The sequence below is a fragment of the Colossoma macropomum genome, unplaced genomic scaffold, assembly GCF_904425465.1.
Source record: "Colossoma macropomum unplaced genomic scaffold, Colossoma_macropomum, whole genome shotgun sequence".
Taxonomy (NCBI): domain Eukaryota; kingdom Metazoa; phylum Chordata; class Actinopteri; order Characiformes; family Serrasalmidae; genus Colossoma; species Colossoma macropomum.
The window spans coordinates 11,012,054-11,037,066 of NW_023494807.1; the positions used below are offsets into that span (position 1 = coordinate 11,012,054).

The following is a 25,013-nucleotide window of genomic DNA, read 5'->3' on the forward strand; positions in this document are numbered from 1 at the left end:
CATGTATTACCACCCTGTTTTACTATACTAGCTGAAATCCAGCTGGACTTCATATGACTGGGAGGAACCGTGAGGTAGCAGTAATACCTTTAAATGTCTCAAGTGCTGTTACAGTCCCTTAGCAGAGCAGTAGCAGTGCTGCCTGCTGCAGCGGAGTTATTGCTGCTGCTTTCTGAGTTTACCATGTGTGACAGTGAGCGAGGAAGAGTCCAAGTATGCAATGAATTTTCCACAGTCGGTGGGAGATTAGAGATGAGAGATTAAAAAGTGCAAGGCAGGCCAAATATAACAGCCTGTACGCCTCTAGAAGCAACTGGGTCAGGACTGGGGAAGAGCTCCAAGGTGGCATCTGTGATTATACCCTGCTGTCCTGATTACAGCAGCAATAGGAACACATCTTTCTTTTACAGTCCCTAAAAGTCCTGCACAATTAAGTGGTTAAGATATAAACAGAGTCAGAGTGGTTTGGTGTGAAACGCTCTGTTCTAGAGAAACTTACAGAGTCAGAATTATTCACAATGGTGGTGATAGGAACCAGACGTCTACCTCTAACAGCTCCCTCACAGAAAGTTATTACATTAAACTTTTAGCCTGAAACATACTTTTTAAACGGTGCTCACCACTATTTTCCATCATCATCATTCCATATAAACTCAGAAGACTCGTGTAGGTTCACTGGTGGTTTTGGATAGTAAATAAAATGTCTATATTTGTGTTGTAGTCATGGTGACCCCTGGTTCCTATCACCACCACTGTAAAGACATTTGAATTATTTCACACCAAACCAACCATCAACCATTTTGATGAATCAGTTGAATTTTCTTTTACATTCTAGGTATTAACCAGGTAAGTGTGTTCAGATTAAAATATGCGCGATAATTAGTTAACACTTTAGATAATTGGTCCACTTTAGATGCTTTGTAGATACTTATTTTACTTCTAAGTTACATTTAAATAAATATCTACTAAATTCACTTTAATTTTCTTTAACTCTAATCCTAACCCTAACTTTAATCTCAAACCAAAACCTAAACCCAACCTGACCCCACCACTGTTTAGAATCAACTGAGTCTCAGCAGATAGTTTGTTAACAGTCTGAACATCTGTAGATAATCTATGGGGGACTATCCAAATACAGTGGGATCGATAATTATTTTGGGTGACATGATGGTTAATTAGAAGTACAGAAAGAGTTCCTGATGTGTTCCTCAGAGGCATTATGGCTTGCAACCATTCAATTTGCTAGTTTAAAGGCTTTTTCAGAAAAGAATCAGACCATATTTTGCAATAATTGTGATTCCAAAACTGGCAAAACAAGGAATAATGAAAAACAGGTCAATGAATTGAGTTAACTAAGCCATAGAGACAGAACCAGAATGGCTTTTTATTATCCCCACATTATACCTTCACATCCAGTTTATCTTCTGCCCACATGGTGGGTGTTTCTGATAAAATGGCCAGTAGACACAAGATATGTGTATGTAGTAGACCAGCAACACAGCGCGCATGCTTTAATGATGGACACTTTATTGCTTAATAGTCAAATAGTTGCGCTATAAATGTAAGAACCTACCTGCAGCTTTGGCCGGTTTGAAGGGGACCCCCCCAGCACCTATTAAAATACAGTGCAACAAAATGAGTTATGCTCCATGGCAGCGTAGCACTCGACATTTTTTTTCTTTTTAACCATCCCTGGTGTTGGTGTGGAAGCACAGCTCAGATCATCCGTTTGTGCTGCGTCGAACGGTGGCCGAAATAATGGCTTCACGGGGTCTGTGCTGGACCAGGGAGCTTTAAATCTTGAGCAAGCACGGGAATACAGTGGTGGACACTCATAATATTCATGCTGTATTTCACAGGGATTTACGACTTCGTGAAAATTATGGGTATGGTTTATCCAGATGGAAAAGCAACAAATGGATAAACTGAACCATGTGAAACGATGATATCTTCTGTCGCGGTGTTTGACAGTGGTGAGAAGCAGGGTCAGCAGGTTTATGAACCATAATCAGGTTTTATCAGGTGAAGTATGGATCGTAGCTGGATCAACATAATGAGAGGCTTGTCTTTTGTGTGTTTGATGCTCTTTATAATACAAGTTTGACTGTATTTACACTGTGCTGTGTGGTGCGTTGCAGTGACAGTGCTGAAAAACATTAACTCAGTTCAGTTTAGGAGCTCTACTCGTATAAAGTGAGTGGAATAAAACTTAACTCAGCATGATTTTTAATAATAATGGGATACATTTTTGATATTTTTGATTAATTTGTAAACTCCAGGTACCTTTTGCATTGTGTTAAAATTTCATGATGAATGGACCAACAGAAGTGGCTCATAATCACTTGTTACATTAACTTCCATTCCAAGTTAAAAGTGCTTATCCTTCTCCTGTGAACTCATTCTGGAGATACAACGTTTTGCTCTCCAATGATGATCTGTCTGTTTATCTGAGAGATCTATGATTGGCTGCGATCTGTGGCTTCTTGTGGTCACATTCTGGGCTTAATTTAATACACTAATGCTGAGAAACGTGCTGTATCATCGTGCATCGATGCCAAATGTCAGTTCTGGTTTTCACCTTCATTAAAAACAAAAGACTTTTTGGACACTGATGTGGTTTGTCCGGTGTGTGATGGCCTTAATAAAACAGGCCTCAGGAACTACAGCTGAAAAGTAGCCACTAGGCTCTCACTGACACTATTAGATTTGGGTTAATTCATGCACACTGTCCCCAGTACATAAGTGAAACCTCACTGACCCCTGATTAAAATACCCTGACCATTGATCATCACTGATTAAAACATACTACCCATTGATTAAAATACCCTGAACACTAGTTAAAATTCGCCGACCATTGAATAAAATAGCCTGACCACTGATCAAACTACCCTGACCCCTGATTACCACTGATTAAAATACCCTGACCATTGATTACTGCTGACTAAAATACGCTGAACACTGACTACCACCTGACTATTGATTATTGCTAATTAAAATACCCTAACCACTGATAATTGCTGATTAAAATACCCTGAATACTTATTACCACCTGACTATTGATTATCACTGATTTGAAGATCCTGACCACTAATTACAACTAATTAAAATACCCTGACTACTGATTACACTGATTAAAATACCCTGACCACTGATTACAACTAATTAAAATACCCTGACCCTTGATTACACTGATTAAAGTACCCCAACCACTAATTACACTGATTTAAATACTCTGAACACTGATTACACTGATAAAAGTACCTTGACAATGGATTACCATACCCTGACCATTAAATACAATACCTTGACCTCTGATTACCACTGGTTAAAAGACCCTCACTAGTGTCTGTCTGAATGCTCACATGTTCTTCTGCATGAGTCAAAGATTTGGAGAGGTCAGTGGATTTCTGTGTGTTGTGCTAAGGTGAATCCTGGTTCTGGTTCTAAGAAGGTTTGAGGCAAACCTGGGTAAAGTCCAGCACCTGGAACCACACCTCCACCTGGAACTCCTCCAGCTCCCACCCCCGCAGGCAAATACACTCCTGAAAGAGAGAAAGAACCGTTCTACTTATTACAGTGGAATCCCACTCTAAAAAGCACCAGGCAGTTTAGTGTGAAGTGTGAAGAACCATTTTAAAGGCTGAAGAACCTGCACACAATGTACAAGCTCTGGAGCACTTAAAGGGCGTGAGGAACCTGCTGAAGCTTAAAGATCCTGCACATCTTGTAAAGTTTCTGCATCAGTTAAAGAGCGTGAAGAACCTTTTTGAAAGGTTAAAGAACCACCTTATACTGTAATGTATACAAGTTAAAAGGTGGGAAGAACCGTTCGATTACAGAGCCTCCACATCATGTAAAGTACACCAAATTCAAAAATGTGAAACCCTTTCTTAAAGGTTAAAGAACCTCCACATAAAGTAAAGGTTCTATACCAATTAAAAGGTGTGTAGACCCTTTTTAAAGATTAAATAACCCCTGGCATAATGGTTCTGTACCAGTTAAAGGTGCAAAGAACTTGTTTTACAAAGAAAGAAAGAAAGAAAGAAAGAACCTCCACATACAGTAAGGGTTCTATACCGATTCAAGACTTATCCTGGAACTGTATGCCCAAGCCATTTAGGTTAAGGTTCTAGGAAGAACCCTCACTTTGATATAGACGTTCTTTAAATGTTTAAAAGGTGTTTCAAACTTATGTACTTAAATGGTTCTTCAGATTGATGGAGAAGGTGTTAAAAATGGTTCTATACTGCAGCAAAAAGGGTTCTTCTATTGTTACAAGCTTGATATAATGACAGCAGAACCCCTTTTGGTGCTATATAGAAAAATTTTCAAAAAGGTTCTATATGGAACCATAAACAATACATTCTCCATCAATATGAAGCATGCAAATGTTTTTTGAGTGTTCATCGTTTGGCATACAACCATTGTCTTTAGTAAAAAACCCTTGAAGAACCATCTTTTTTAAGAGTGTATGTCAAGCTTGTAACAATAGAAGAACCCTTTTTGGTGTTGTATAGAACTATTTTGAAGAAGGTGCTATATAGAAGTATCTACAACACATTCTCCATCAATCTAAAGAAGCGATTTCCCTACGCTAAGAACCTGTTAAGCATACAAATGGCTCTTTGAGTGTTCATGGTTCTACGTACAACCACTGTCATTTGTAAAGACCCCTTGAAGAACCATCTTTTTTTAAGAGTGTATGTCAAGCTTGGCAGAACCATTTTTGGTTCAAAGAACTTGTTTTTCAGGTGAAAGAACCTCCACATACAGTAAGGGTTCTATACCAATCCAAGACTTATCCTAGAACTGTATGTCCAAGCCATTTAGGACCGCTTAGAACCATTTAGGAGCCTTCATTTGGAAGAGTGTGGGTAGCATCGCCTTTTATCATAGTGTTGCAATAACATTTTGTGAGTTAGAGCCCAACAAAAATAATCATCTCATCCAACCGAGCGAGTGCTGTGTTGTGTCTGTGCAGCGCAGATGTGTTTTCAGAGAACGTGTGGACGACTTCTCAGAACACTGAAGGTATCTGAGCAACTTCTTCCAAAGTAAGGGCCTTTGGCTGAAGCTGGGAGGTAATCACGGTCAGTTTGCGATATGGCAAATGCACAGCTAAACAAAGAGAGGGCGGGAAAACGGCCTGTGCTGCTCTGAGACTACTGGCCGCTTCCCTGAGGGACTTGTGAGCTCAGACGGCCGTTATGAAGTTGTATTTTGAAGGCGAGCCTGGTTTGCATCAGAGGGACCGTATGGAAAGCGAGAGTGAGTCTTACGGTGATGGAGATTATATTTAATGGGTTTTACATGTGTTTGGAGGCCAATTAATCTAAGCCATATGTCAAGGCCACTGAAGTGTTTATTAGGAATAATTCGGTGCGTATACATCGGTTACAGGCAATTTTAGTGCTCTCTGTGTACAGTGAAGAATGTGGGAGAGAACATACTGGTGCCGATAAAGGTTCTTTGCATTGTGTCATAGAAGAACCACCATTGGTTACCTAAAAAAAACTCACTTTTTCACTTTTTCGGGAATCGTTTCTGTAAACCGCCATATCATTTTCAAGAAAGAACACTTAAATAAGTGCAAAGACTTTGCATTATGTGAGGTTCTTAAAACCTTTAAAAGGTTCTGCATATTCACAAGTTCCCTTTTCAAAAAGAAAGGTTTTCAGTGAAGCAAATGTGGTTCCTCTTCGGCATTGCTCAGAGAACCCTATGTGGCACTTTTTAAAGAGTCCAGAAAGACACCAAAACAGGGTTCTTTGCATGATCTGATGCAGCTCTGCACTGCCGAAGAACCACTTGTAGTTCCCTGAAAAAGTTAAATTCTCTAGGGCGTTTCTGTAAATGAGGTTAAGAAATATAAAAATAGAAAATAAGTCAATAATTAATTATTAAATAAATAATTACTCAAAAAAATAGTTATAATATATAAATGAGGCGTTAGTGTGAAGAACGTTTTTGAAGTTGAAAGAACTATATATAGAAAAATTTTCACAAAGGTTCTATATGGAACCATATACAATACATTCTCCATCAATATGAAGCATGCAAATGTTTTTTGAGTGTTCATCATTTGGCATACAACCATTGTCTTTAGTAAAAAACCCTTGAAGAACCATCTTTTTTTAAGAGTGTATGTCAAGCTTGTAACAATAGAAGAACCCTTTTTGGTGTTGTATAGAACTATTTTGAAAAAGGTGCTATATAGAAGCATCTACAACACATTCTCCATCAATCTAAAGAACGATTTTCCTACGCTAAGAACCTGTTAAGTATACAAATGGCGCTTTGAGTGTTCATGGTTCTACATAGAACCACTGTCTTTACTAAAGAAACCTTTTTAAGAGTGTATGTCAAGCTTGGAACAATAGAAGAACCCTTTTTGGTGCTATATTCAACCGTTTTCAAAAAGGTTCTGTATAGAACCATCTATAGCACATTCTCCATTTATCTGAAGCATGCAAATGGTTCTTTGAGTGTTCATGGTTCTAAGTACCATCACTGTCATTTGTAAAGAACCCTTGAAAAAAATCTTTTTTTTAAGAGTGTATGTCAAGCTTGTAACGATAGCAGAACCCTTTTTGGTGCTGTATAGAACCCTTTTTAATCTAAAAAAAAAAAACATTTCACCATGCAAATGATTCTTTGAGTGTTCATGGTTCTATATAGAACCACTGTCTGTACTAAAGAACCCTTAAAGAACCATCTTTTTTAGGAGTGTGGGAGTTATTTTTAAGGGCCGGTCAGATCCTCCATGTTCCTTGTAAGCAAAAAAAGAGAGCAGAAGAAGAACTCTGGCTCGGAGAACCATCGCTAAGTGAGGTGTTACGGTTACAGCTACAGGGAGTTTCAGCTCTGGCACGGTTCTAACAAATGAGGCAATGATGAAATGGAACAAAAGAGCTTCATTTAAGGTTGCGGTCGTGTTCATTCCTGCTGGAAACTTAACATAAACTGTGAACATGTTTCCTGAACGAGGTGAAGAAATTGCCTCAGCTTTGCTGAAGGAGAGAGGCTCTGCGAGGACACACCAGATCCAGAGTGCACAAATTCCCATATCGCAAACAAAACCCTGATTAAAATGCGCAAAAAGAAATGTTTAGTCTGAAGCCGGACTGCCTTTTTGTCCAGAAGAGGGGAAAAAAGTGGTCAGCTCAGAACCCTGTGCCAACTGGGACTGTGTGTCTTCACAGCGGCACGGGACTTTTCGAAGGAGTTTATGACTTTGTGTTTTCGCAGAGCAGTTTCCGTCGGGGGAACTGGGGGCTTTGCAAAAGATCCTTTATTTGAACGAGCGCGGCCGACTTGTCCTCGGAAAACAGATGAGCTCATCGGCGACGGAGCCGGAGGGAAGATGCTCTTCGAGAGCTCTCCCGGACACAGCGAGAGACTTGGAAGGCCAGGAAAGCGATCGGGTTTCGTGATGCTTGGACTTGTAGTGCATCGGCTCGCAAGGTCACCACGGGGTTTCAGAAACATCGGCCTGCCTTCGTAAAAGGAATCGTACTGTTTGCCATCGTTGACGTTGTATGCCTCTCCATCTCACCTAGAAGAACCTGTGGTCATCTTATCTTCGCTCTGCAGTGCCCCCTAGCGGCCATTTTACAGGCATACTTAAAAAAATGAAATGTTATATTTACTTAAAAACATTTTTTAAAAATGTGCGGAATGGTTCCCCGCAACGGAGTTAAGTAGCTTTTAAAACACTTGATTGAGTAATATATACTATATAATTCTTAAATTCACCTTAAAAGGCACTTTCTTTTAATGTGATACCGACATGTTATGTATCAAAATGTTCAAAATAATCTCAGCTTTTTCTATAATGAGGCCCCATTTGACCTGGAGCACTGTGTGAAGAGATAATTCAGCCCTAAAGCTGAAGAATTTAGTCCAATTTTGAGAACTTCTTCATATCGCTTGTGAAAACACAGCTTTATTTATGTGGACGACTTGTTTTGGTGCTTGAAATGGGTTTAAGAAAGTCTCGGGTTCACAAAAGTCGTGGAACGCATGTTATCTTCATCACTACTTTCCAAAACTGCTGCAGCAACTTCAGCAGCTGTAAACTCTCTGCACGCCATTTCACATGTGTCTCCGATGTGGACTGAATGAAGAGTGAAGGGTTTCCGGTGTGATAGGCAGACCTTAGTAATTTCCTGAGTGTCCATTGGTCAGTTTCACATAGAATGTAGACGGACACACGAATCCTCCAGTTCCACACGGTGAGAGGCAGATGACGTGTATCTCAGCCCTCCGGATGTGAGTCACGTATGATCTCGTGATAAGATGGAATGGAAAGGGCGACTCTACAGATTCAGGAAATGATTGAACCGGATTTCTGCGCTGGATCATCACAATGATATTAAACATCACAAAACAACTGATTTGATGCGCTGGCATGTTCGTTGACCCCAGAGAGTTAATACGGTTATGTTCCACTAATTAAGCAGAAAATGATTATTAAGTTAATAGGTTTAAGTTTTAATCAGATCATTTTATTAAGTTATTACTGTGTAACTGAGCTGTTGTAGAATTATGCTCAGCAGTGGTTTACAGGGTACTTGTATTTAATAACAACATGGCTAGGCAGTTGAGAAAGATGCACAATGGAAGGTCGTCCAGGTAACACAAAAAGAGGCAATAAAACAAGTAAAGCAATATGCTAATAGATGATGCAGGAGCCAATGGGGAATAAGATTACACTGACCAAACAAACACTTCTGAAAAAAATCTGATAGCTCACTTAATTCCAATGAAACAACACAACTGACTCAGTTTCACTGGCTTATGTGCTTTTGTTCAGTAAAACCAATGACAGAAAACTGATTAAAACCAAAAACAGAGTGATTCCAGTGTTTTGAATGGAAATCAACTCACATATTTTGAATTACTAATCAAATAAAGCAGGTCTAAATGTTGTGACTCTGTGCTGAGCTGCTAGCGAGCAATGATGAGTGAAATGTGAGTGAAAAACAGTTCACACCTCCCCACAAAGACAAAATGGACATCTGCAGCTTTCTTCATATCCACAATTCTGCACAACTGATGCAATAAACACAACTTTTTCATGAAGACATCACTTTTACAAATGCTGACTCGCTCGCTCACCTACAAAGACCAAAATCCAGTTTTCTTCTTTCTTTGTAAATCACACATCAAAATATATCCCATCAATGTTATTGAAGACAAAAATCATAGATCATCTGGTGAAGCTCTGAAACAGGCAGACACTGGATTTCATGGATGCTGTGAAAAAGTGTTAACCCCCTGAACCTAAGGCTTCTTATTTCTATCAATGTTAAATTTTATCAAAGTCAGGAGGCTGTAGCTTAGATACAGCACTTTATGATAAAATTGGGTAAACCTAAAACCTCACTCATCATATTCATATCTCATGCTTTATATGTTAATATGAAGACACAAAACAGAGAGGTGAGGCCGTTTTAAAAATGAGCTCTAACAGAATAAAAAAAGTATTGTGGATTACTTTTATTTTGCCACACTGTTTAAAACAAGTGTAATTACATTGTTATTACATAGTAACGATTACTAATCTTTTGACAACAATGATTAAGACCTTGATAAGCCCAACTACAAATATTGACTGTTCTGCACTACTACTAAATTATTATAAAACAAATGTTAACGTTCTGTAGGTGTTGAAAAGTGGGACACATATTAACCCTTTAAATGGGTTTTATTAATGTTTTATTAATTACACACTTCTACAATCTAAGAATAGCTCAGCCAGTCCCTGACGTTCCTGTAGTTACTGAATAATAAGCGTTAGTATGTAAAAAGCCTGGAATTTTAAGGGGTTACAGGGTTGAGCCTTGGATACACTATGCAACTTTAAAATTTTAATGGTTTACAAGAAGACTGTCTCACAATTTACGACAGATTTTCATAAATTTTATGGTGACCGAAGAACTGAGCACCACACTGCTTGATACTGAATCCAACTGAACATCAAACTTGCATGAAAACACATGCTTTTCTCCAGGAGATGCCAGTTAGCAAACAAAACAACAGCTACAGAAGCTGCTGTTATTGTTTTGCAACACTGTTCGTGCTGACAGACGCCCTCAAATGGAACAGACTGACTTGTTAACCAGAAAACACGACTAGAGTCCAGTTTTGATACATTACCAATCTGCCTGAAACTTGATCAGGAGGCCTGACATCGGCATCCCTCACAGTTCTCAGTTATCTGTGCCAGCTGTGGACGCCAACTGCCCCAGTATAAAGACTGTGAATCGGGCAGAGCTGTTGTCACAGCTGTAATCGCAGAAAAAAGTGAGTCATGCAGCTGAAAGTGTTTATTTTCCACGATGGAATGAATTAGAGAAAGCTCTGATACGGATCTCAGATAGACCTGACATAACATACTGTAGATGTACAATACAATAGCCTTTCGGCCGGCCGGTCACCAGGCACTGAGGCTCTGCCCTCCTGAGTAAGAGCCCTCTGACAGATGAGGGAGTGATTGTTTGCCATGGCAACCTCATTTCGCAATCAAAGGGAGGATTTCCTGTCTCTGTGTGAGAGGAGCGGGAGAGTCCATACAGACCAATGCAAAGCCCTCGCTAACCTCAATGGTCGCAGAGCACAACGCGCAAAACATGCGAACTGGAAAACCTGTCAGGGCCAATCAGAGTTCTGACGGCACACGCTTCTAATAACCATAACGGAATGTCGGGATTTTGGAGCGAGCGAAGGCCCCTGATGCAGTCGGATAAAAATCATAAAAATCATGAAAGCTAATCCCGCTGTTGGCCTGAGCCAGAGCCCAGAGAGTTACGCTCTGGTTCAGTCACTTCTCCCTATTTAACCTTTTACTTCTCAATCTGAGGAAATAAAGATTCCTCTGATCTAAAAATTCAGAGGTTGACAAAGCAGGAACCAAAGGGTCGCCATGTCCACAACACAAATTTAGCCACTTTATTTACTATCCAAAACCACCAGTGAACCTACACGAGTTTTTATAGCAAATGTTGATTTCTTCAGGGACTATTTTTCCCTCATAACACCCTGCAAATTATGTATCCCTCCACCATGAATGGATTTTTAGGCGAAATCTTTTCAAAACTATCATAAAACAGTGTCTCAGACATCAGGCAGTGAATTCATAACCACTTCATGTAGTAACTTTCTGTGGGGGAGCTTTTAGAGGTGGACGTCTGGTTCCTATCACCACCACTGTGAACAATTCTGACTCAGTAAGGTTCTCTAGAACAGAGCGTTTCCCACCAAACCACTCAGAACGACTCTGTTTGCATTTTGAACATTTAATTATGCAGAAATGTAGCTTATATATTTAGTCTGTGAGGTTGACCATGTTTAAGTTTCACCCCATTTGCAAATTGCCTTCTTCCTTTGTTTTGAGTGAGACGTACTCGCTGCGTTCGGCATGTTTTGATAAAGAGGCTGAGAAAAAGGCATTATGACTTATGAATGCTTACATCTCTCGCAAATAAATCGGCCAGAATCTGTCAGAGAAAAAGACTGACGCCAAGTTTCAGTGAAAACGTTCATATCGGAAAAACGTTTAATCAAGCTGTTTATGGTGCGATCCAATGCAATCATTATTTTCAATTGCACTGAATGGAAAACAAAACCAAGGAACTTGCTTTTGTGATGTCCTAACTATAGAAACATATGACATTAGAACCACTTTCGTGTGTTCTGAGAGCATTTGTTATTTGATTGACACATGGGGGGAATAATTAGGGCCGTTTTGGTGACTTGTTTGGCAAATTAAATTAATAACTGGTGCTGCTATTTTACGAGACCACTTGATCGACGTCCAAGGCATGCACATGAGCGAATGCAGGCTCACAGCATCCTTCAAAATGGCTCGCCTCATTACCAGTGATTGACACGTTGTGTAAAGACGTTATGTGGAACACATTATTTGGGTAATGAGAACATTCAAATTAATTATTTATTCGGTATGATGTTTATACTTTCTCCTTGGACACTAATAGTGGGGGGGTTTAATACAGGCCAGTTAACACCATAGTAACACATACATAAACACAGCGCCATTCAGCCGGACCTTTATTAACAAAACTCCTAACGGGACTCCGGCTCTTATAACATTTGGACTTTAAGATACATCCAAACATACCAACCACAGTAAATGAGCTCAATTTGTGGCCTATTCAGTCATTTTTGGCTTTAATTTTCAGGTTTAATATCTCATAAGCTTCCTTGAAGAAACTTGTGCTACTGTTCAAAAGTTTGGAATTATTGTTTTCAATAATATATAATTAATGTTGCGCATACAGTACAGTGCAAATTGAATTTCCATTAAAAACAGCCATTAAGTGTAAGTTATTACTGTTTCAGGAGATATTTGTGAGGAGATTAGATATAAGATAATCTACTCACCTCCACTCTTAAAAAGGTGGTTCTACAAGGGTTCTTGAGTAAGGAAAATGGTTCTATGTAGAACCATAAACACTCAACAAACCATTTACGTGCTTAAAGGATTTTTTTGCATGGTGAAATGGTTCTTCAGATTGATGGGACATGTGTTTGAAATGGCTCTATATGGCACCAAAGAGGGTTCTGGTATTGTTACAATATTAAGCAGAACCCTTATGGTACTATACAGAACGCTTTTTGTAAAGGTTCTATATAGAACCACCTATAGAGAACTTGTAATAGAAATTAAATAAATGGAGAGTGGTCTCTGACTTTTGCACATGACTGTATAGGCATAAATAGCACCTTTAGAGGGCGGCAGTGAGTACTGTTTGTTTATTTGAGCTCGAGCTGCTTCCGTCATCAGCTGGAAGCTACTAAGTATCAACAGCTATAAAGCAAGATAGTGCTTTAATAGTTGCGTCTAAACATAAACAATTACGTAGTTAATCACTATTATTTATATGGGAATTAAATATTAGGTCAAATTTAATTGATTGTGACAGACCTATTGATATGCAATAGATACAATACCTCAAATTTGAAAAGCGGTGACCAAATCTTGGTGGTCAAACAGCTAATCATAGTATTTTAAGTCAAGAAGTTGCTACAAATTACAGTTTAGTGTTTAATAACATTTACTTAAAATGGTAAATAAAGCACTGTTTTATGTTTTGGTGTCTAGTTTATATTTAAGTCTACACCAGGCCTGTCAAACTGGGGACCTTTCAGGCCAAAGTGCTGCGAGGATTAGCATTCACCCTCCTTTTAACTGATGAGCTGAATCAGAGGTGTTTAATGAGGTAGTGAGCTGAAGTCTGCAGTGTTTTGGCCTGCGAGGACAGGAGCCTGACACACGTGATCTACACTCTTTGGGCCTCGTTCACCAAAGTTTCTTCCAAAGTTTGTTCTTAAATGTGTTCCTGAGAAAGTTTCTAAGAAAAAGTCTACGTCAGATTCATGATGTGTTCTTAAAGCGCAGAACTGTTCCCACCTTTGTGCTGTTGAGTGTGTGTAGATTCTGTTCTTACCTAAGAAGAAAACACTGGTGAATGTCAGAATCTTCGTCAAAATTGCGTTAGTGGGTTTTAAGTAGACATTTCTTGGTGAATGAGGCCGTCATTATTATTGAATAACATTTATTAATATGTCAAGTTGAATCCAAACTTTTGAAGCTGAGTGTACTTAGCCTGGGACCGAAAGGCCGCAGCCTCATAGACAAACGAACAGGCGTGTGTCAGCGAGCCGACTCTCTGACACATTGTGACGTTTGATTTCCCTCTAAAAGAACAAAAGGTGAGGAGAGTCTGAGAGATGAGAGTGAAAGAATGAGAGGAGTAAATCTCTGTGATAGGAAGCCCTCCCACTTCTCCCTCTCCCTGCCTCAGCGGCCCGGCGCCCGGGCTGTGCTGTCTCACACATCTGTGGTACAGAGAGAGCACAAATGTGAAGAATTCAAAGTCAAACAAACACACGACACCCAGACGGTGCTGTTTTAAAGGCGAGGTGGACAGCAGGACCTCGCCGGCCCCACTTTACTGGCAGCCTCGCCTGTGTCCACGGACGCCTTGCCAGACTCGATGAAAGGAACATTTGGAGTATTTTCTTCCCACAGCTATCTCTCTGAGAAGAGTCAAGCCTCCTCCACCGAGGCCTGATCCAGCAGGATTAGAGAAAGGCTTGAATTTCATAAACAGTATGAACAATGTGCCGCAGAATACGGTCTGCCCAGAAAATCTCAGGAACCGCAGCTCTCTAGCGCAGCAGCGGTCACCGGGTTTAACCTCTATGCCATCATGTGAAGGCAGAGTTGTACTTCTTAGTGGATGTTTACGTGTAAAACTGCTTTGCGTACAGTATTATTTACATACTCATCTGCATGCTTATTATGTATCTGGAGGACTAAATGCTATCTCCACTAGGGGGCAGTGCAGAGCCAAAGCCTTTGTTAAACAGGGTTAATAATACAATTGGCGAAGGCTGAAAAGACTGTATTACTGTTTATCTTCAGAACAGAAAAAGACAGCAGAATCAATTGTCGTCACAATTAGATGCAGAATAAATGGTCACACGCAAAAGTCTGAACATGTTTTATTGATTTTCTAAGTCAAAATTTTTTAAAAGTTAATAAATAATACTAATAAAAATACTAAATATTTTAGTGGAAATATATATTTTTTGCTGGGTTTATTGTTTTGGAAAAAGAAATAATATTGTAATGTTATGCATACACATATAACATTATGATATATTATTAATAATAACATTTTTAAAAATATATAATATAAACTTTTACACAGGTCAGGTTTTATTTTCTATTGATATATTTTTCCCTCATTATGTTAAATTTGGCAAAGAAACATTAATTGTGCATTAAAATACATTAAAATCATTCAATACGAAAACAAATAAAATGTCATTTGACTTGGGGGGTATGCTTTTTGTATGCAATTGTATATATTTAAAAACAAACAAACAAACAAACAAAAAAAACATTATATACTGGGTGGCAACCTGCCTGAGCCACTTTCTCTATCCTACTCTTACTTCTAATAATATTAATAATAGACAGTAATTATTATTATTATTATTATTATTATTATTATTACAGCTAATGTTTCTTCTTCTTCTACCACAACTTGCAGGACGCTTATTATGATATTAGTCATCATCCAGTCAGAGCCAGTTTAAATCTCACTAGAAATTAGATTTGTGTGGATTAATTTGATAATCCATTTCATAATTCTGACACGCTGTTGTGACCTGAATGAATCCATGCAGACAGATGTAGCTCTAGGTCCAACATATAATAACTGACTTTTACTGGCATAACAACACGTATAAGACGGATCTACATGCACAAACACTCAAATGTCTACAGTTAGTCAGAATCAAGTGTTGAGTGAAACAGATTACATAAGAATACTAGATCTGTAGTTGCTAGCATACATACTACAGCACTAGTATTATAGCTTCCTAGCTGACATTAACTTGAAATGTGAAATGTATACAAAACAATAATTCTGAAAATAGCAATCAACACATTAAAATATTACGCCAGTTTACACTCTGGTGAATGTGCTGATCATGTACTAGTGCTCAGTCACTGTATCATCACCTGAAGCAGTAAAAAGCTAAATGAGGCCCAGAAAGGTGAGGGAAAATTCCAGCTCAGTGTTTTTGTGCTGTCTTCTAATTTTTGTTAGCCTTAAATTAGAGTTGGGAAAGTATGAAGTCAGAACTTAATGGTGTATAGTGCATCTGCTGCCCTGCTGACAAGCCATGCAGGTCTATGTTGGTTGTTTGTTGCAGGGGGCTTATCTCGTGTGTATTTCAACAATGGACATCATTCAGTCAGTCAGTCAGTCAGTGACTGTAAACTGTACTTTCAAAGTCTTATTTTGCCACTTGGTTTTACTTTATCTTATATATATATATATATATATATATATATATATATATAATATATATATATATATATATATATATGTATACACACTTTTTTATATACACAAATTTCACTGAAACTTGGCATCAGTCTTTTTCTCTGACAGATTCTGGCACGATTTATTTGCGAGAGATGTAAGCATTCATAAGTCATAATGCCTTTTTCTCAGCCTCTTTATCAAATGTCATGATGAATGGACCAAAAGAAACGTCCCAAAATGACTTGGAAAAAAGTCTGGTTCCATTTACTTACATTAAAAGTAAAGTACGTTTTTTTCCTTCTCCTGTAAAATTACCATTTTGGAGGCAGTGCACACCAATCGCATGTCTGTCCCGGTTAGGAAACAATCATGGATGAAACCCAAAATGGTCCTGCGGTGCAGCTTTGGGACCCTTAAACTCCCAGGGAGATCATGAGAAACATTGCTTAACATGTTCTGCATCTGACCTATTAAAGGTGAATGATATGTAAGTTGCTGGTGTTTCTAATCAAGCCGGAATTGTTCTTATATATAGGAAGACATGTAGACAAACAGTGGCCCCTCTCTGTCATTTGTCCACAATGAGGCTGTATAAAACGTGGCCTGACACACTGCAGATAAAATAAAGTGCAATGCAAACAGGCGCTGGAGGGGGCGCGGTGATTTGGGGGCGCTTTATGATAATCATAAAACAAACACTGACAAGCCACTCGGAATGTCTTGCAGATGTAACGTTTTATAAGAGATTGGATTTAGTAGGGTTCGTTTTTTTGGCCCTTACGTGCTGTGATTCATTGTAGAGCTGGGAAATTGGAGAATCAAACCACATGACCAGGCGCATTCCAGCCAGGGACCATGTCCACGTATTGTCCGGAAAAAGATACCGGGGCCCGCAACGGCTCCCTGGCCAACCTGAAGGCAGGCCAGCCTCGTTCTGGAACAAAGTCTCGTTGGAGTGTGGCTCTTTGTTTCAAATTTGGCAGGATCTCCGTAGAAGTGGAAATATCTTACAAGCGATCCTCACGTTGCCATTCACTTTGGAATTTGTGGTCATAGTGCAAATAGCTGTGCTGTCGTCCCGGTTAGATGGTACAAATGAATGGCTGCCAGAGTTGGCAGCAGATTCCCGACATCTTTAACAGTTATTCATATGGATTTAGTACTTTAGATTAACGTCTTACTGAGATACACTGCAAAAAATTATGCACATGAAAACGTCTTACATGTAGTCAGTATGTGTAATATTTCTCATTATGAGATATTAATAATATTATGAGATTGAAACAAGCAAAAAGATCTGCCAGTGGAATAAGAAACTTTTAATAAGGCCTAATTACTTAAAACAAGCCTTAGAAATAGGTTAAATAATCCTGGAATATTCTTAAAACAACCTCATAATGAGAAATTTTACATATATCGACTACATTATGTTTAGTTACTTGCTGTCAGTTTTGAAGCAGTTTTGAAGTGAAAGCAATAAAGTAAACACACATGCTGCATGTGCAGTATTTAGCACCTGGTTTGTCTTTTTTATTGTCTGATATTGCAATGGAAGAAGTGCACCAAATTAAACACAGGGTGTTTTTCACTGGTCAGAAATTTGGCAGGGATGAAAGGGCTCTGTTACGTTAATGTTTAAAAAACATTCTCTAGCTGTAAAAGTACAAAATCCATATCTATCCATCCAATATATCCTCGATTAAATGCCTACCCATTATGTTGCATGACAACTGAGATGCTAATTGTCTATATGCATCATAATTCAAATAATAAAATCATGATCATGATTTTGACAACATTTTAAATGTGTTTAATGTGTTTAAAGGTTATCAATATACCTAATATTTCTCATTATAAGGTTATTGTGAGAATATTAAGGCTAATTAAACGATTTCTATACTATTTCTAGACATTTTTCATTGCTTGGATGTTTCATTACATCCAAGCAATGCCACACCTGCCTAAAAAATCATAGAAACCACTAAACATTTTTGTTGGTTTTTGGCAGTGGTGGACGAAGCACACAAACCATGTACTTGAGTTAAAGTAGAGATACCCAAGGTAAAATATTATTCCAGTAAAAGTAGAAGTTCCTGCCACTTGAGTAAAAGCCTTCAAATGTACTTAAGTATTGAAAGTGAAAGTACTAAAAGATTAATTATGACTCTGATGTCCTATTATCATTTTTGTAACAAGACTCGCTTCATTAACTCATTTTAGGTGAAAATACTCCAGTGTCACTCTTGGTAAACCAGTCTTTTAATAGAATGTCATTAATTAGTGACGCTGATGTCTATTAAAATTATCATAAGAACAAAACACTGAAGGCAAACAAGTTCCATTTGGTAGAACTGAGTGGCTCTGAAATAACCTTTCACAAACAAGCAAAGTTTCAGTTTAAGATTTATTTGCAGCTTAGTTACAAGTTTAAGTTTAATAAAAACTTGCTTTAAGATTCACAAGAATCACAGATTCACAAATGAGTTTCCTTTACTAAACTGCATCTGTAGGTCTCTGTTCATAAACATAAACTAGCAAAAACAACTTTACTATAAAATGAAATTGTGTTTGTATAAATTCAGAAAAAAGAAACACGTCAGTCACAACTGCATATGTGTACATGTTTCTATATTGTGGTCTATTTACACAAAGTTAGGTTAGCTCCATCATTTATGTTGAATAGACTCTCCCAAAATTTTACGCTGCTGCACTGATGTTGAACTGTATGCCTGCACTGGGTCGGTATGTCCAACAGGTCAAAACAAGCTCAAAACAAAGTGCGCGCTGTGCCCTGATTGGTGTTCTTGCTTTGCGCTTCTTTCGTTTTGACATGTTACGTTTTTATACACACATAAACCAAAAGGAACGACAGATTTCGCAAAATGTAGTGGAGTAAAAAGTAAGATATCCGACTTAGAAATGTAGTGGAGTGAAAGGAAAAAGCAGCTCAAATGGAAATACTTTAGTAAAGTACAGATACACGAAAAAACTACTTAAGTACAGTAACTAATTACATTTACTTCGTTACTGTCCACCACTGGTTTTTGGTGGTGTCTAGTAGTCACTAATTGTTTTCTGTGCTTTCTGATGGTTCGATATAACAGTGTAAAGGACTCCTGGTTTAACAGGTGCTCTGGGACTGATTCCAGATGTATGTCCCTGCTGTCGGAAGAAAACCTCGTATCTCTATTTTTGTCATTTTTTTCAGTTTTTGACATAATTTGAAAATACCTGTTGACCTATACATTATGTGTAAATTTCATGATGAATGGACTAAAAGAAATGGCCCAAAATGACTTGAATAAAAGTCTGGTTCCACTGACTTACTTTAAAAGTGAAGTAGGTTTTTTCCTTCTGCTGTAAAGTTACCATTTTGGAGATATGAGGTTTTGTTCAGACAACAGCAATGTGATGGTCTCCTAATAGAATTTAAAGGTGCCTTAAAGGTTCTAATGGCTCCTTTTTTAGCAGGGCAGTAAAAGTCCTTGGGCAAGACTCCTAACGCTACATTTGCCTCCCTCTGTAACCTGATTAAACTGTAAATCACTCTGAATAAGAATGTCTGCAAAATGCATTCATGGAAATGCAGTTTAGTTGATAGACGTCCAAAACAGAAGCGTAAATGTGGCAACGATGAAAGAAAGTTAGCAGAGCTAGACACAGCTAGTTAGCATGTGTCATTTTCAAGCTAAGTAACTAACAAGTTAGCACTTTTGAGTTAAGTGTGCTTTAAGGGAAGGGAAGTGTACTGAAAAACACTCAGCACCCACAGATATGTCGACAGCAAACTTCCGACATTGTTCAAGCGCTCGCTAACACAGTACATTACGCAGAGCAGCCTTGATGTTTAGCTAAGTGATTTTCCAGCAGTGCTGTGCTGTTTTCTGTTGGCTTGCTGTTTGTGTTTGTGTATGAGCATGAGTTGGGATGGGGTGTTGATGGGGTGGTGGTGGGGGGGCAGGGGGGTATTGGGGGGGGTGTTGGAGAGGCAGTGCGATCAGTAACAACATGCCAAAGATACGACTGATAAAATGTCAAATCTGTTAACAGCTGCTGATTGTGAATGAGAGGGATAAATTAATGCGGCTAAATGAAGGTTCTTATCTCCACTAGCATTCCTGCATTCCAGCGCAGGCCCTGCCAGCGGTCCAGCAGCCGAGCAGAGCGCGGCGCTGAGAGTTCAGGTCGCGGTGCTGTGATTTACAGTGGCCTACTTTAAGCAGAACTGCTCTGTGCTGCACTTCGCTAACTAAGTGAACACAGTCTTGAAAACAAATGCGTGTAAAAGGGTTTTTTTTGGAAAGACTCAGATTGTCGAGCACCTTTCAATGGATGAAAGTCTTTAAAAAGAATTCTGAAAGGTTCTTTGGGGAACCAGCAGTGGCTTTTCAGGGTTGCTTTTCAGGCTTGCTTGGCCAAATTGCAGTGTTAGTGGGCCAAAGGCCAAAAAATACAAAACAGTATACAAATCTAGAAGGAAGGATGGTTCCAAATCAGGTTTTTACTCTGTTTTTTTTTGTTGCTAAAGCACTTCAAGTATGTTTTTTAAAAGCTAAGGAGAATTTATTAAGTTATACTTTATGCTGGCTACACTTTGGACAGCACTGGTCTATGGCATCGCTCCAAGGAACCCTTTTTAACATGTTTATATCTCAAAGTGTAAACTATGGTGTTAAAGAGATTCAAGATGGTGCAAATAGGTCAACTAGAAAATTTAAGTCAAGTTAACTTTTTAATACCAACCAATCAGCACTCAGTAGCAGTAATGGTAACCAATCAGCTCTCAGTAGTAGTAATGCTAACCGATCAGCACTCAGTAGCAGTAATGCTAACCAGTCAGCACTCAGTAGCAGTAATGCTAACCAATCAGCGCTCAGTAGCAGTAATGCTAACCAATCAGCACTCAGTAGCTGTAATGCTTACCAATCAGCTCTCTGTAGCTGTAATGATAACCAATCAGCTCTCAGTAGTACTAATGCTAAACAATCAGCACTCAGTAGCAGTAATGATAACTAATCAGCACTCAAAATATCACACAGTAGCTTTAATGCTAACCAATCAGCAGTCAGTAGCAGTAATGCTAACCAATCAGCGCTCAGTAGCTGTAACGCTAACCAATCGGCTCTCAATAGTACTAATGCTAACCAATCAGCTCTCAGTAGTACTAATGCTAACCAATCAGCACTCAGTAGCAGTAACGCTAACAAATCAGCGCTCAGCAGTAGTACTGCTAACCAATCAGCTCTCAGTAGTACTAATGCTAACCAGTCAGCACTCAGTAGCTGTAATGCTAACCAATCAGCACTCAGTAGCAGTAATGCTAACCAAGCAGCTCTCAGTAGTACTAATGGTAACCAATCAGCTCTCAGTAGCTGTAATGCTAACCAATCAGCACTCATTTCAGCTCTGTAATGACCTCATAATTTCAGAAAAAAGGTTTGGAGCACTGTTTTTTTACCACAGGGCTGCAGCGATTTTTAAAAACGTTGTTCATTTTTCCCATAGAGTAAACCAGCTTAGGCCTGGACTCCCTAATATGGGCATGACTTCAGGGGTCTATGAGTGGAAAGGAAGTGGCCAGGCTCCCTTTAACCTGGCTCTTGCAAAACTGTGAACTGGTTGGGGCTCTTGAGGACAGCATAGGGGACCTGTGAGACACACTACATCTGTAAGGACTAAGATCTTTCCTCACCATTCTCTGAACAGGCTGCATAAACCCTATAGACTTAAAGTCTGCCTGGGACCGCAGACACCGTGGCGAGCGGCACATTAGAATCCATTAACGCTGCCTTCAGCCAACACACCACGAGACACAGCAGAGGTGTCACATTAATTCTATTAGGCAGGCGGTGCAGCCAGCGCTGGCAGGCGAGCGCTCCTCAAAGGATTAGCTCCCGGGAGGTGCTCCACAGCACACGTCGTCCACGGCAGCAGATAATTAGGTTGAAGATTATACAGGGCCAATCCATTGCGAAGAACCGCAAACGGCAGCAGAGGTGTGCCATTTGATCTGGATGTGATTTCACCCGCCTTCAACCGCGGCCAACCTGGCGTCAACGAAGAGGAGAATTAATGGATTAGGGTTCCTCTGAAGTTCTGGACCCCAGGGCTGATGCCAAGCGGCGGCGTTCAAAGAGCGATCCCTTTGCGTCCAGAAGTTCCCTCTTGCATTCTTAATTCTCTCGCCTTTCTTTTCTTTAATCTGGTCCTGGCTTTTTTCCTCGTCAGCCGTGTGTCATTAATGGCTGTTGTCGTAAAACAGGCTAACGATTCTGGCCGAGGGTGAGGGTTTGAGCCCCTCGTCGCTGAGCGCCGGTACTGACTAATACTCAGTACGCAGAGGTGTGAGAAAGACGCTGATACGTAATACGGCTCCGGCACTGAGATTGATTGCACTGTAATTATGTTTCTGACACATTTTTGAGTGATGGAGTGTGCAGGAGAGAAGGGGAGAGAAACAAACGGTGACCCAGTGTGATTAGGACTGACTCCAAGGGCTTTAGATTCAGGCCCTGTCCACACGTATCTGGATGTTTCTGGAAATGTAGATTTTTTCTCGCATTTTGGCCTCCAATCCACAGGAAAACAGCACAGGTCACTGAAAATGCTTTCCAGAGTGAAGACTCAGTGTTTTCACGTGGATAAAATGTTGGTTCATTTAAATGAAGTGGCAACTCAATTGTAAATATTAAAAATACCTCAGTGATGCTAAAGATATGTGGCTTGGTCATCATTCACCAAAGTCAGATTTAAAAAAAAAATCCTAACTAAATAATTAAAATGGAGTGAAAAGACAAAAAAAAGAGACATAGCCATAGCAAGGTAAACAAATTCCGGCGGCAAACTGTACACTTTCTTTCACCTTTTATGCTTTTATTTTCTGGCAGGAATCAGACTTTGAATGTGTGTATATTATCCAGTCACAGAGGTCTGGCAACCTGCAAGTCAAAGTCTACTGTGTTTGTAACACTTTGTTAGCAAATCTCTGCTTTAGCGTCACAAAGCATTCTATGTTGTTTTTCTTGGGGCATTTCTTTAATGAGGTACTATCGCCCCCTACAGGGCTGGAATGCTTATCCGTGCGTTCTTGTGTGGTGAGGCCTCAGGGTGATGCAGCCGTTTAGGCCATTAAACACTGAACTACAGGAAAATGCAAAATACACTGTCATCATGACAAAAGCTAACAAATGGGCAGAACGTTTGCAAGTGACAAAAGGTATCAGTTGCTCTTCGCAAACTGGAAAACAGTGACATTGGCGCAACTTTCCATTTTGAAAAGGCGAAAGCAGCTTTAATTTTAATTGTTCGGACGCAGCCAGTTTGTCATCTTGGCTGTCGTCATGCCAATAGCAGAGACAACAGCGATTGGTTGAGTGAATTCATGCCATCCGCAAAAGTTTACAAAAAATGGGCAAATAAAACAATAAAATATAAAACTTAAAAAATGTGATGTGTTTGTGAACTTTTAACATTAGAACCACTGGAAGAGAAGCTGGAACATTTGAGTGCATATATGATAGATTTGATGCATAAACTCATTGACTGTAAATATGATATATATAATATACACTCATTGGATGTGTTGAAAATGGGAAAACTAGAAGCTGTGTTCACTCTGAAGTCATGTGATTTTTCATGTCCAAGTTCTTTATTCACATGATGAAAATAATGTTGTTGAATTATAATTAAAACAAGTCAATTAAATTAAACAAATAAAGTAATAAATACATTCTAATAAGGCTTATTTTGACCACTCATATAGCTGTAACACAATGCACTGCTGTTTAAATGAAACAAAATCTTACTTTTAGGCCCATTTCAAGCAAATAAATGTGATTAATCATGATTAACTACACAAAACATGCAATTAATTGCAGTTAACTACACAAAATAATGTGATTGATCTTGACTGTACAAAATATGTGATTAATTGTAATTAGCTTATCAAGATAATCCGATTACTGATGTTCAACATATGATGCGATTAATTGCAATCAACCTCATAGAATGAGATTAGTCATAATTGATAGATAGATACATATAATTTCACATACACTTACATATACTATGCAGAAAAATAAAAATAGAAATAAAAATAGACATAAGTTAAGTGTAACAGTAGAAATAAAGTAAAGTACAAGTAATTGAAATACAGTCCTAGTCATTATATTTAATAGTACAGCAAGATGACTAACTAAAGTGAGTTAAAAGCTCAGCCCTATCAACAGCAGTTATCACAAGCAGTGCTTTAATGTTTAAACACTTGAGGAAGAAGCTGCTTTAGCCCTAAGCGCCGTCCTGCAGCACACATACTTGAGCCTGTCGTCTCCTCACAGATTTATTCCTATCAGAATAACATCCCAGATCTATGTGTCTGACAGATGCTGTTTGTGGGGGAGGAGGATGGAGATCTCGCGAATCTGACGACGCACATAGGCTGCACTCAACCTGACGAAAAAACGGCAACGTGACCGTTCTCAGATTTACTCCCCTGAGCCTGCTCTCCCACCATACCACCACCCCCCTCCCCACTTACTTGCACCAGCCGAGGAGAACATTCCACCTGCACACGCTCTCCAAACACACTCTCAAGATCTAAACTTTTAAATTCAGTCTTGGTAAACGTCCAGCGGAGAGGTGATTTGACAATAATGTGCTTATGGGAACATTTATCAAGCTTAAACCTGAGCTGAAACAGTTCTAGCACCACGGCTGGGTGGTTTTCTGAGTATGTGAGATGGACGTGGATGAGGTCTCTGCTTTCATGAAGGATCAAAGGTGGCCAGATGCAACTTTGGTGAGCCCGTGTTAGAAAACGTGCAGGAAATTAGGCTAGATGCTCCTCATGAGGCTTTGTTTACGAGCCTGGTCTCGAGCAAGATCTGCACAGAAGTTTAAACTAGTGCCAACTTCACCCCACCCAAATGAAGACCACTCCACATGCACTTGTCTCTTGTGAAAAAGTGCAAATGGCATGTTTTGTTGAATGCAAATAAGTGAATACATCATTTACAGGGAATAGACTTATATTTGGCACATGGCTGGATCTGTTTTAGCAAATAAACACCAAGTGTGCACTTAAATGTGGCAAATTTTAGTGCTAAATTTCTATTTATCTCTGAATTTGACACATTAGAAGAAGAT

At 39.2% G+C, this 25,013-nt stretch overlaps 1 protein-coding gene across 4 annotated transcripts in view; it reads right to left on the bottom strand.

Moving 5' to 3' along the window:
- Positions 1 to 25,013, bottom strand: part of elna (elastin a) — a 119,027-nt gene that overhangs the window by 88,135 nt on the left and 5,879 nt on the right. For all 4 annotated transcript variants that reach the window (XM_036556844.1, XM_036556845.1, XM_036556842.1 and 1 more), the window contains exons 2-3: positions 3,465 to 3,542; positions 1,574 to 1,612 (exon numbers count right to left, since the gene is read on the bottom strand). In XM_036556844.1, the coding sequence (XP_036412737.1) occupies positions 1,574 to 1,612; positions 3,465 to 3,542 (117 nt within the window). The remainder of the gene's footprint in view (positions 1 to 1,573; positions 1,613 to 3,464; positions 3,543 to 25,013) is intronic.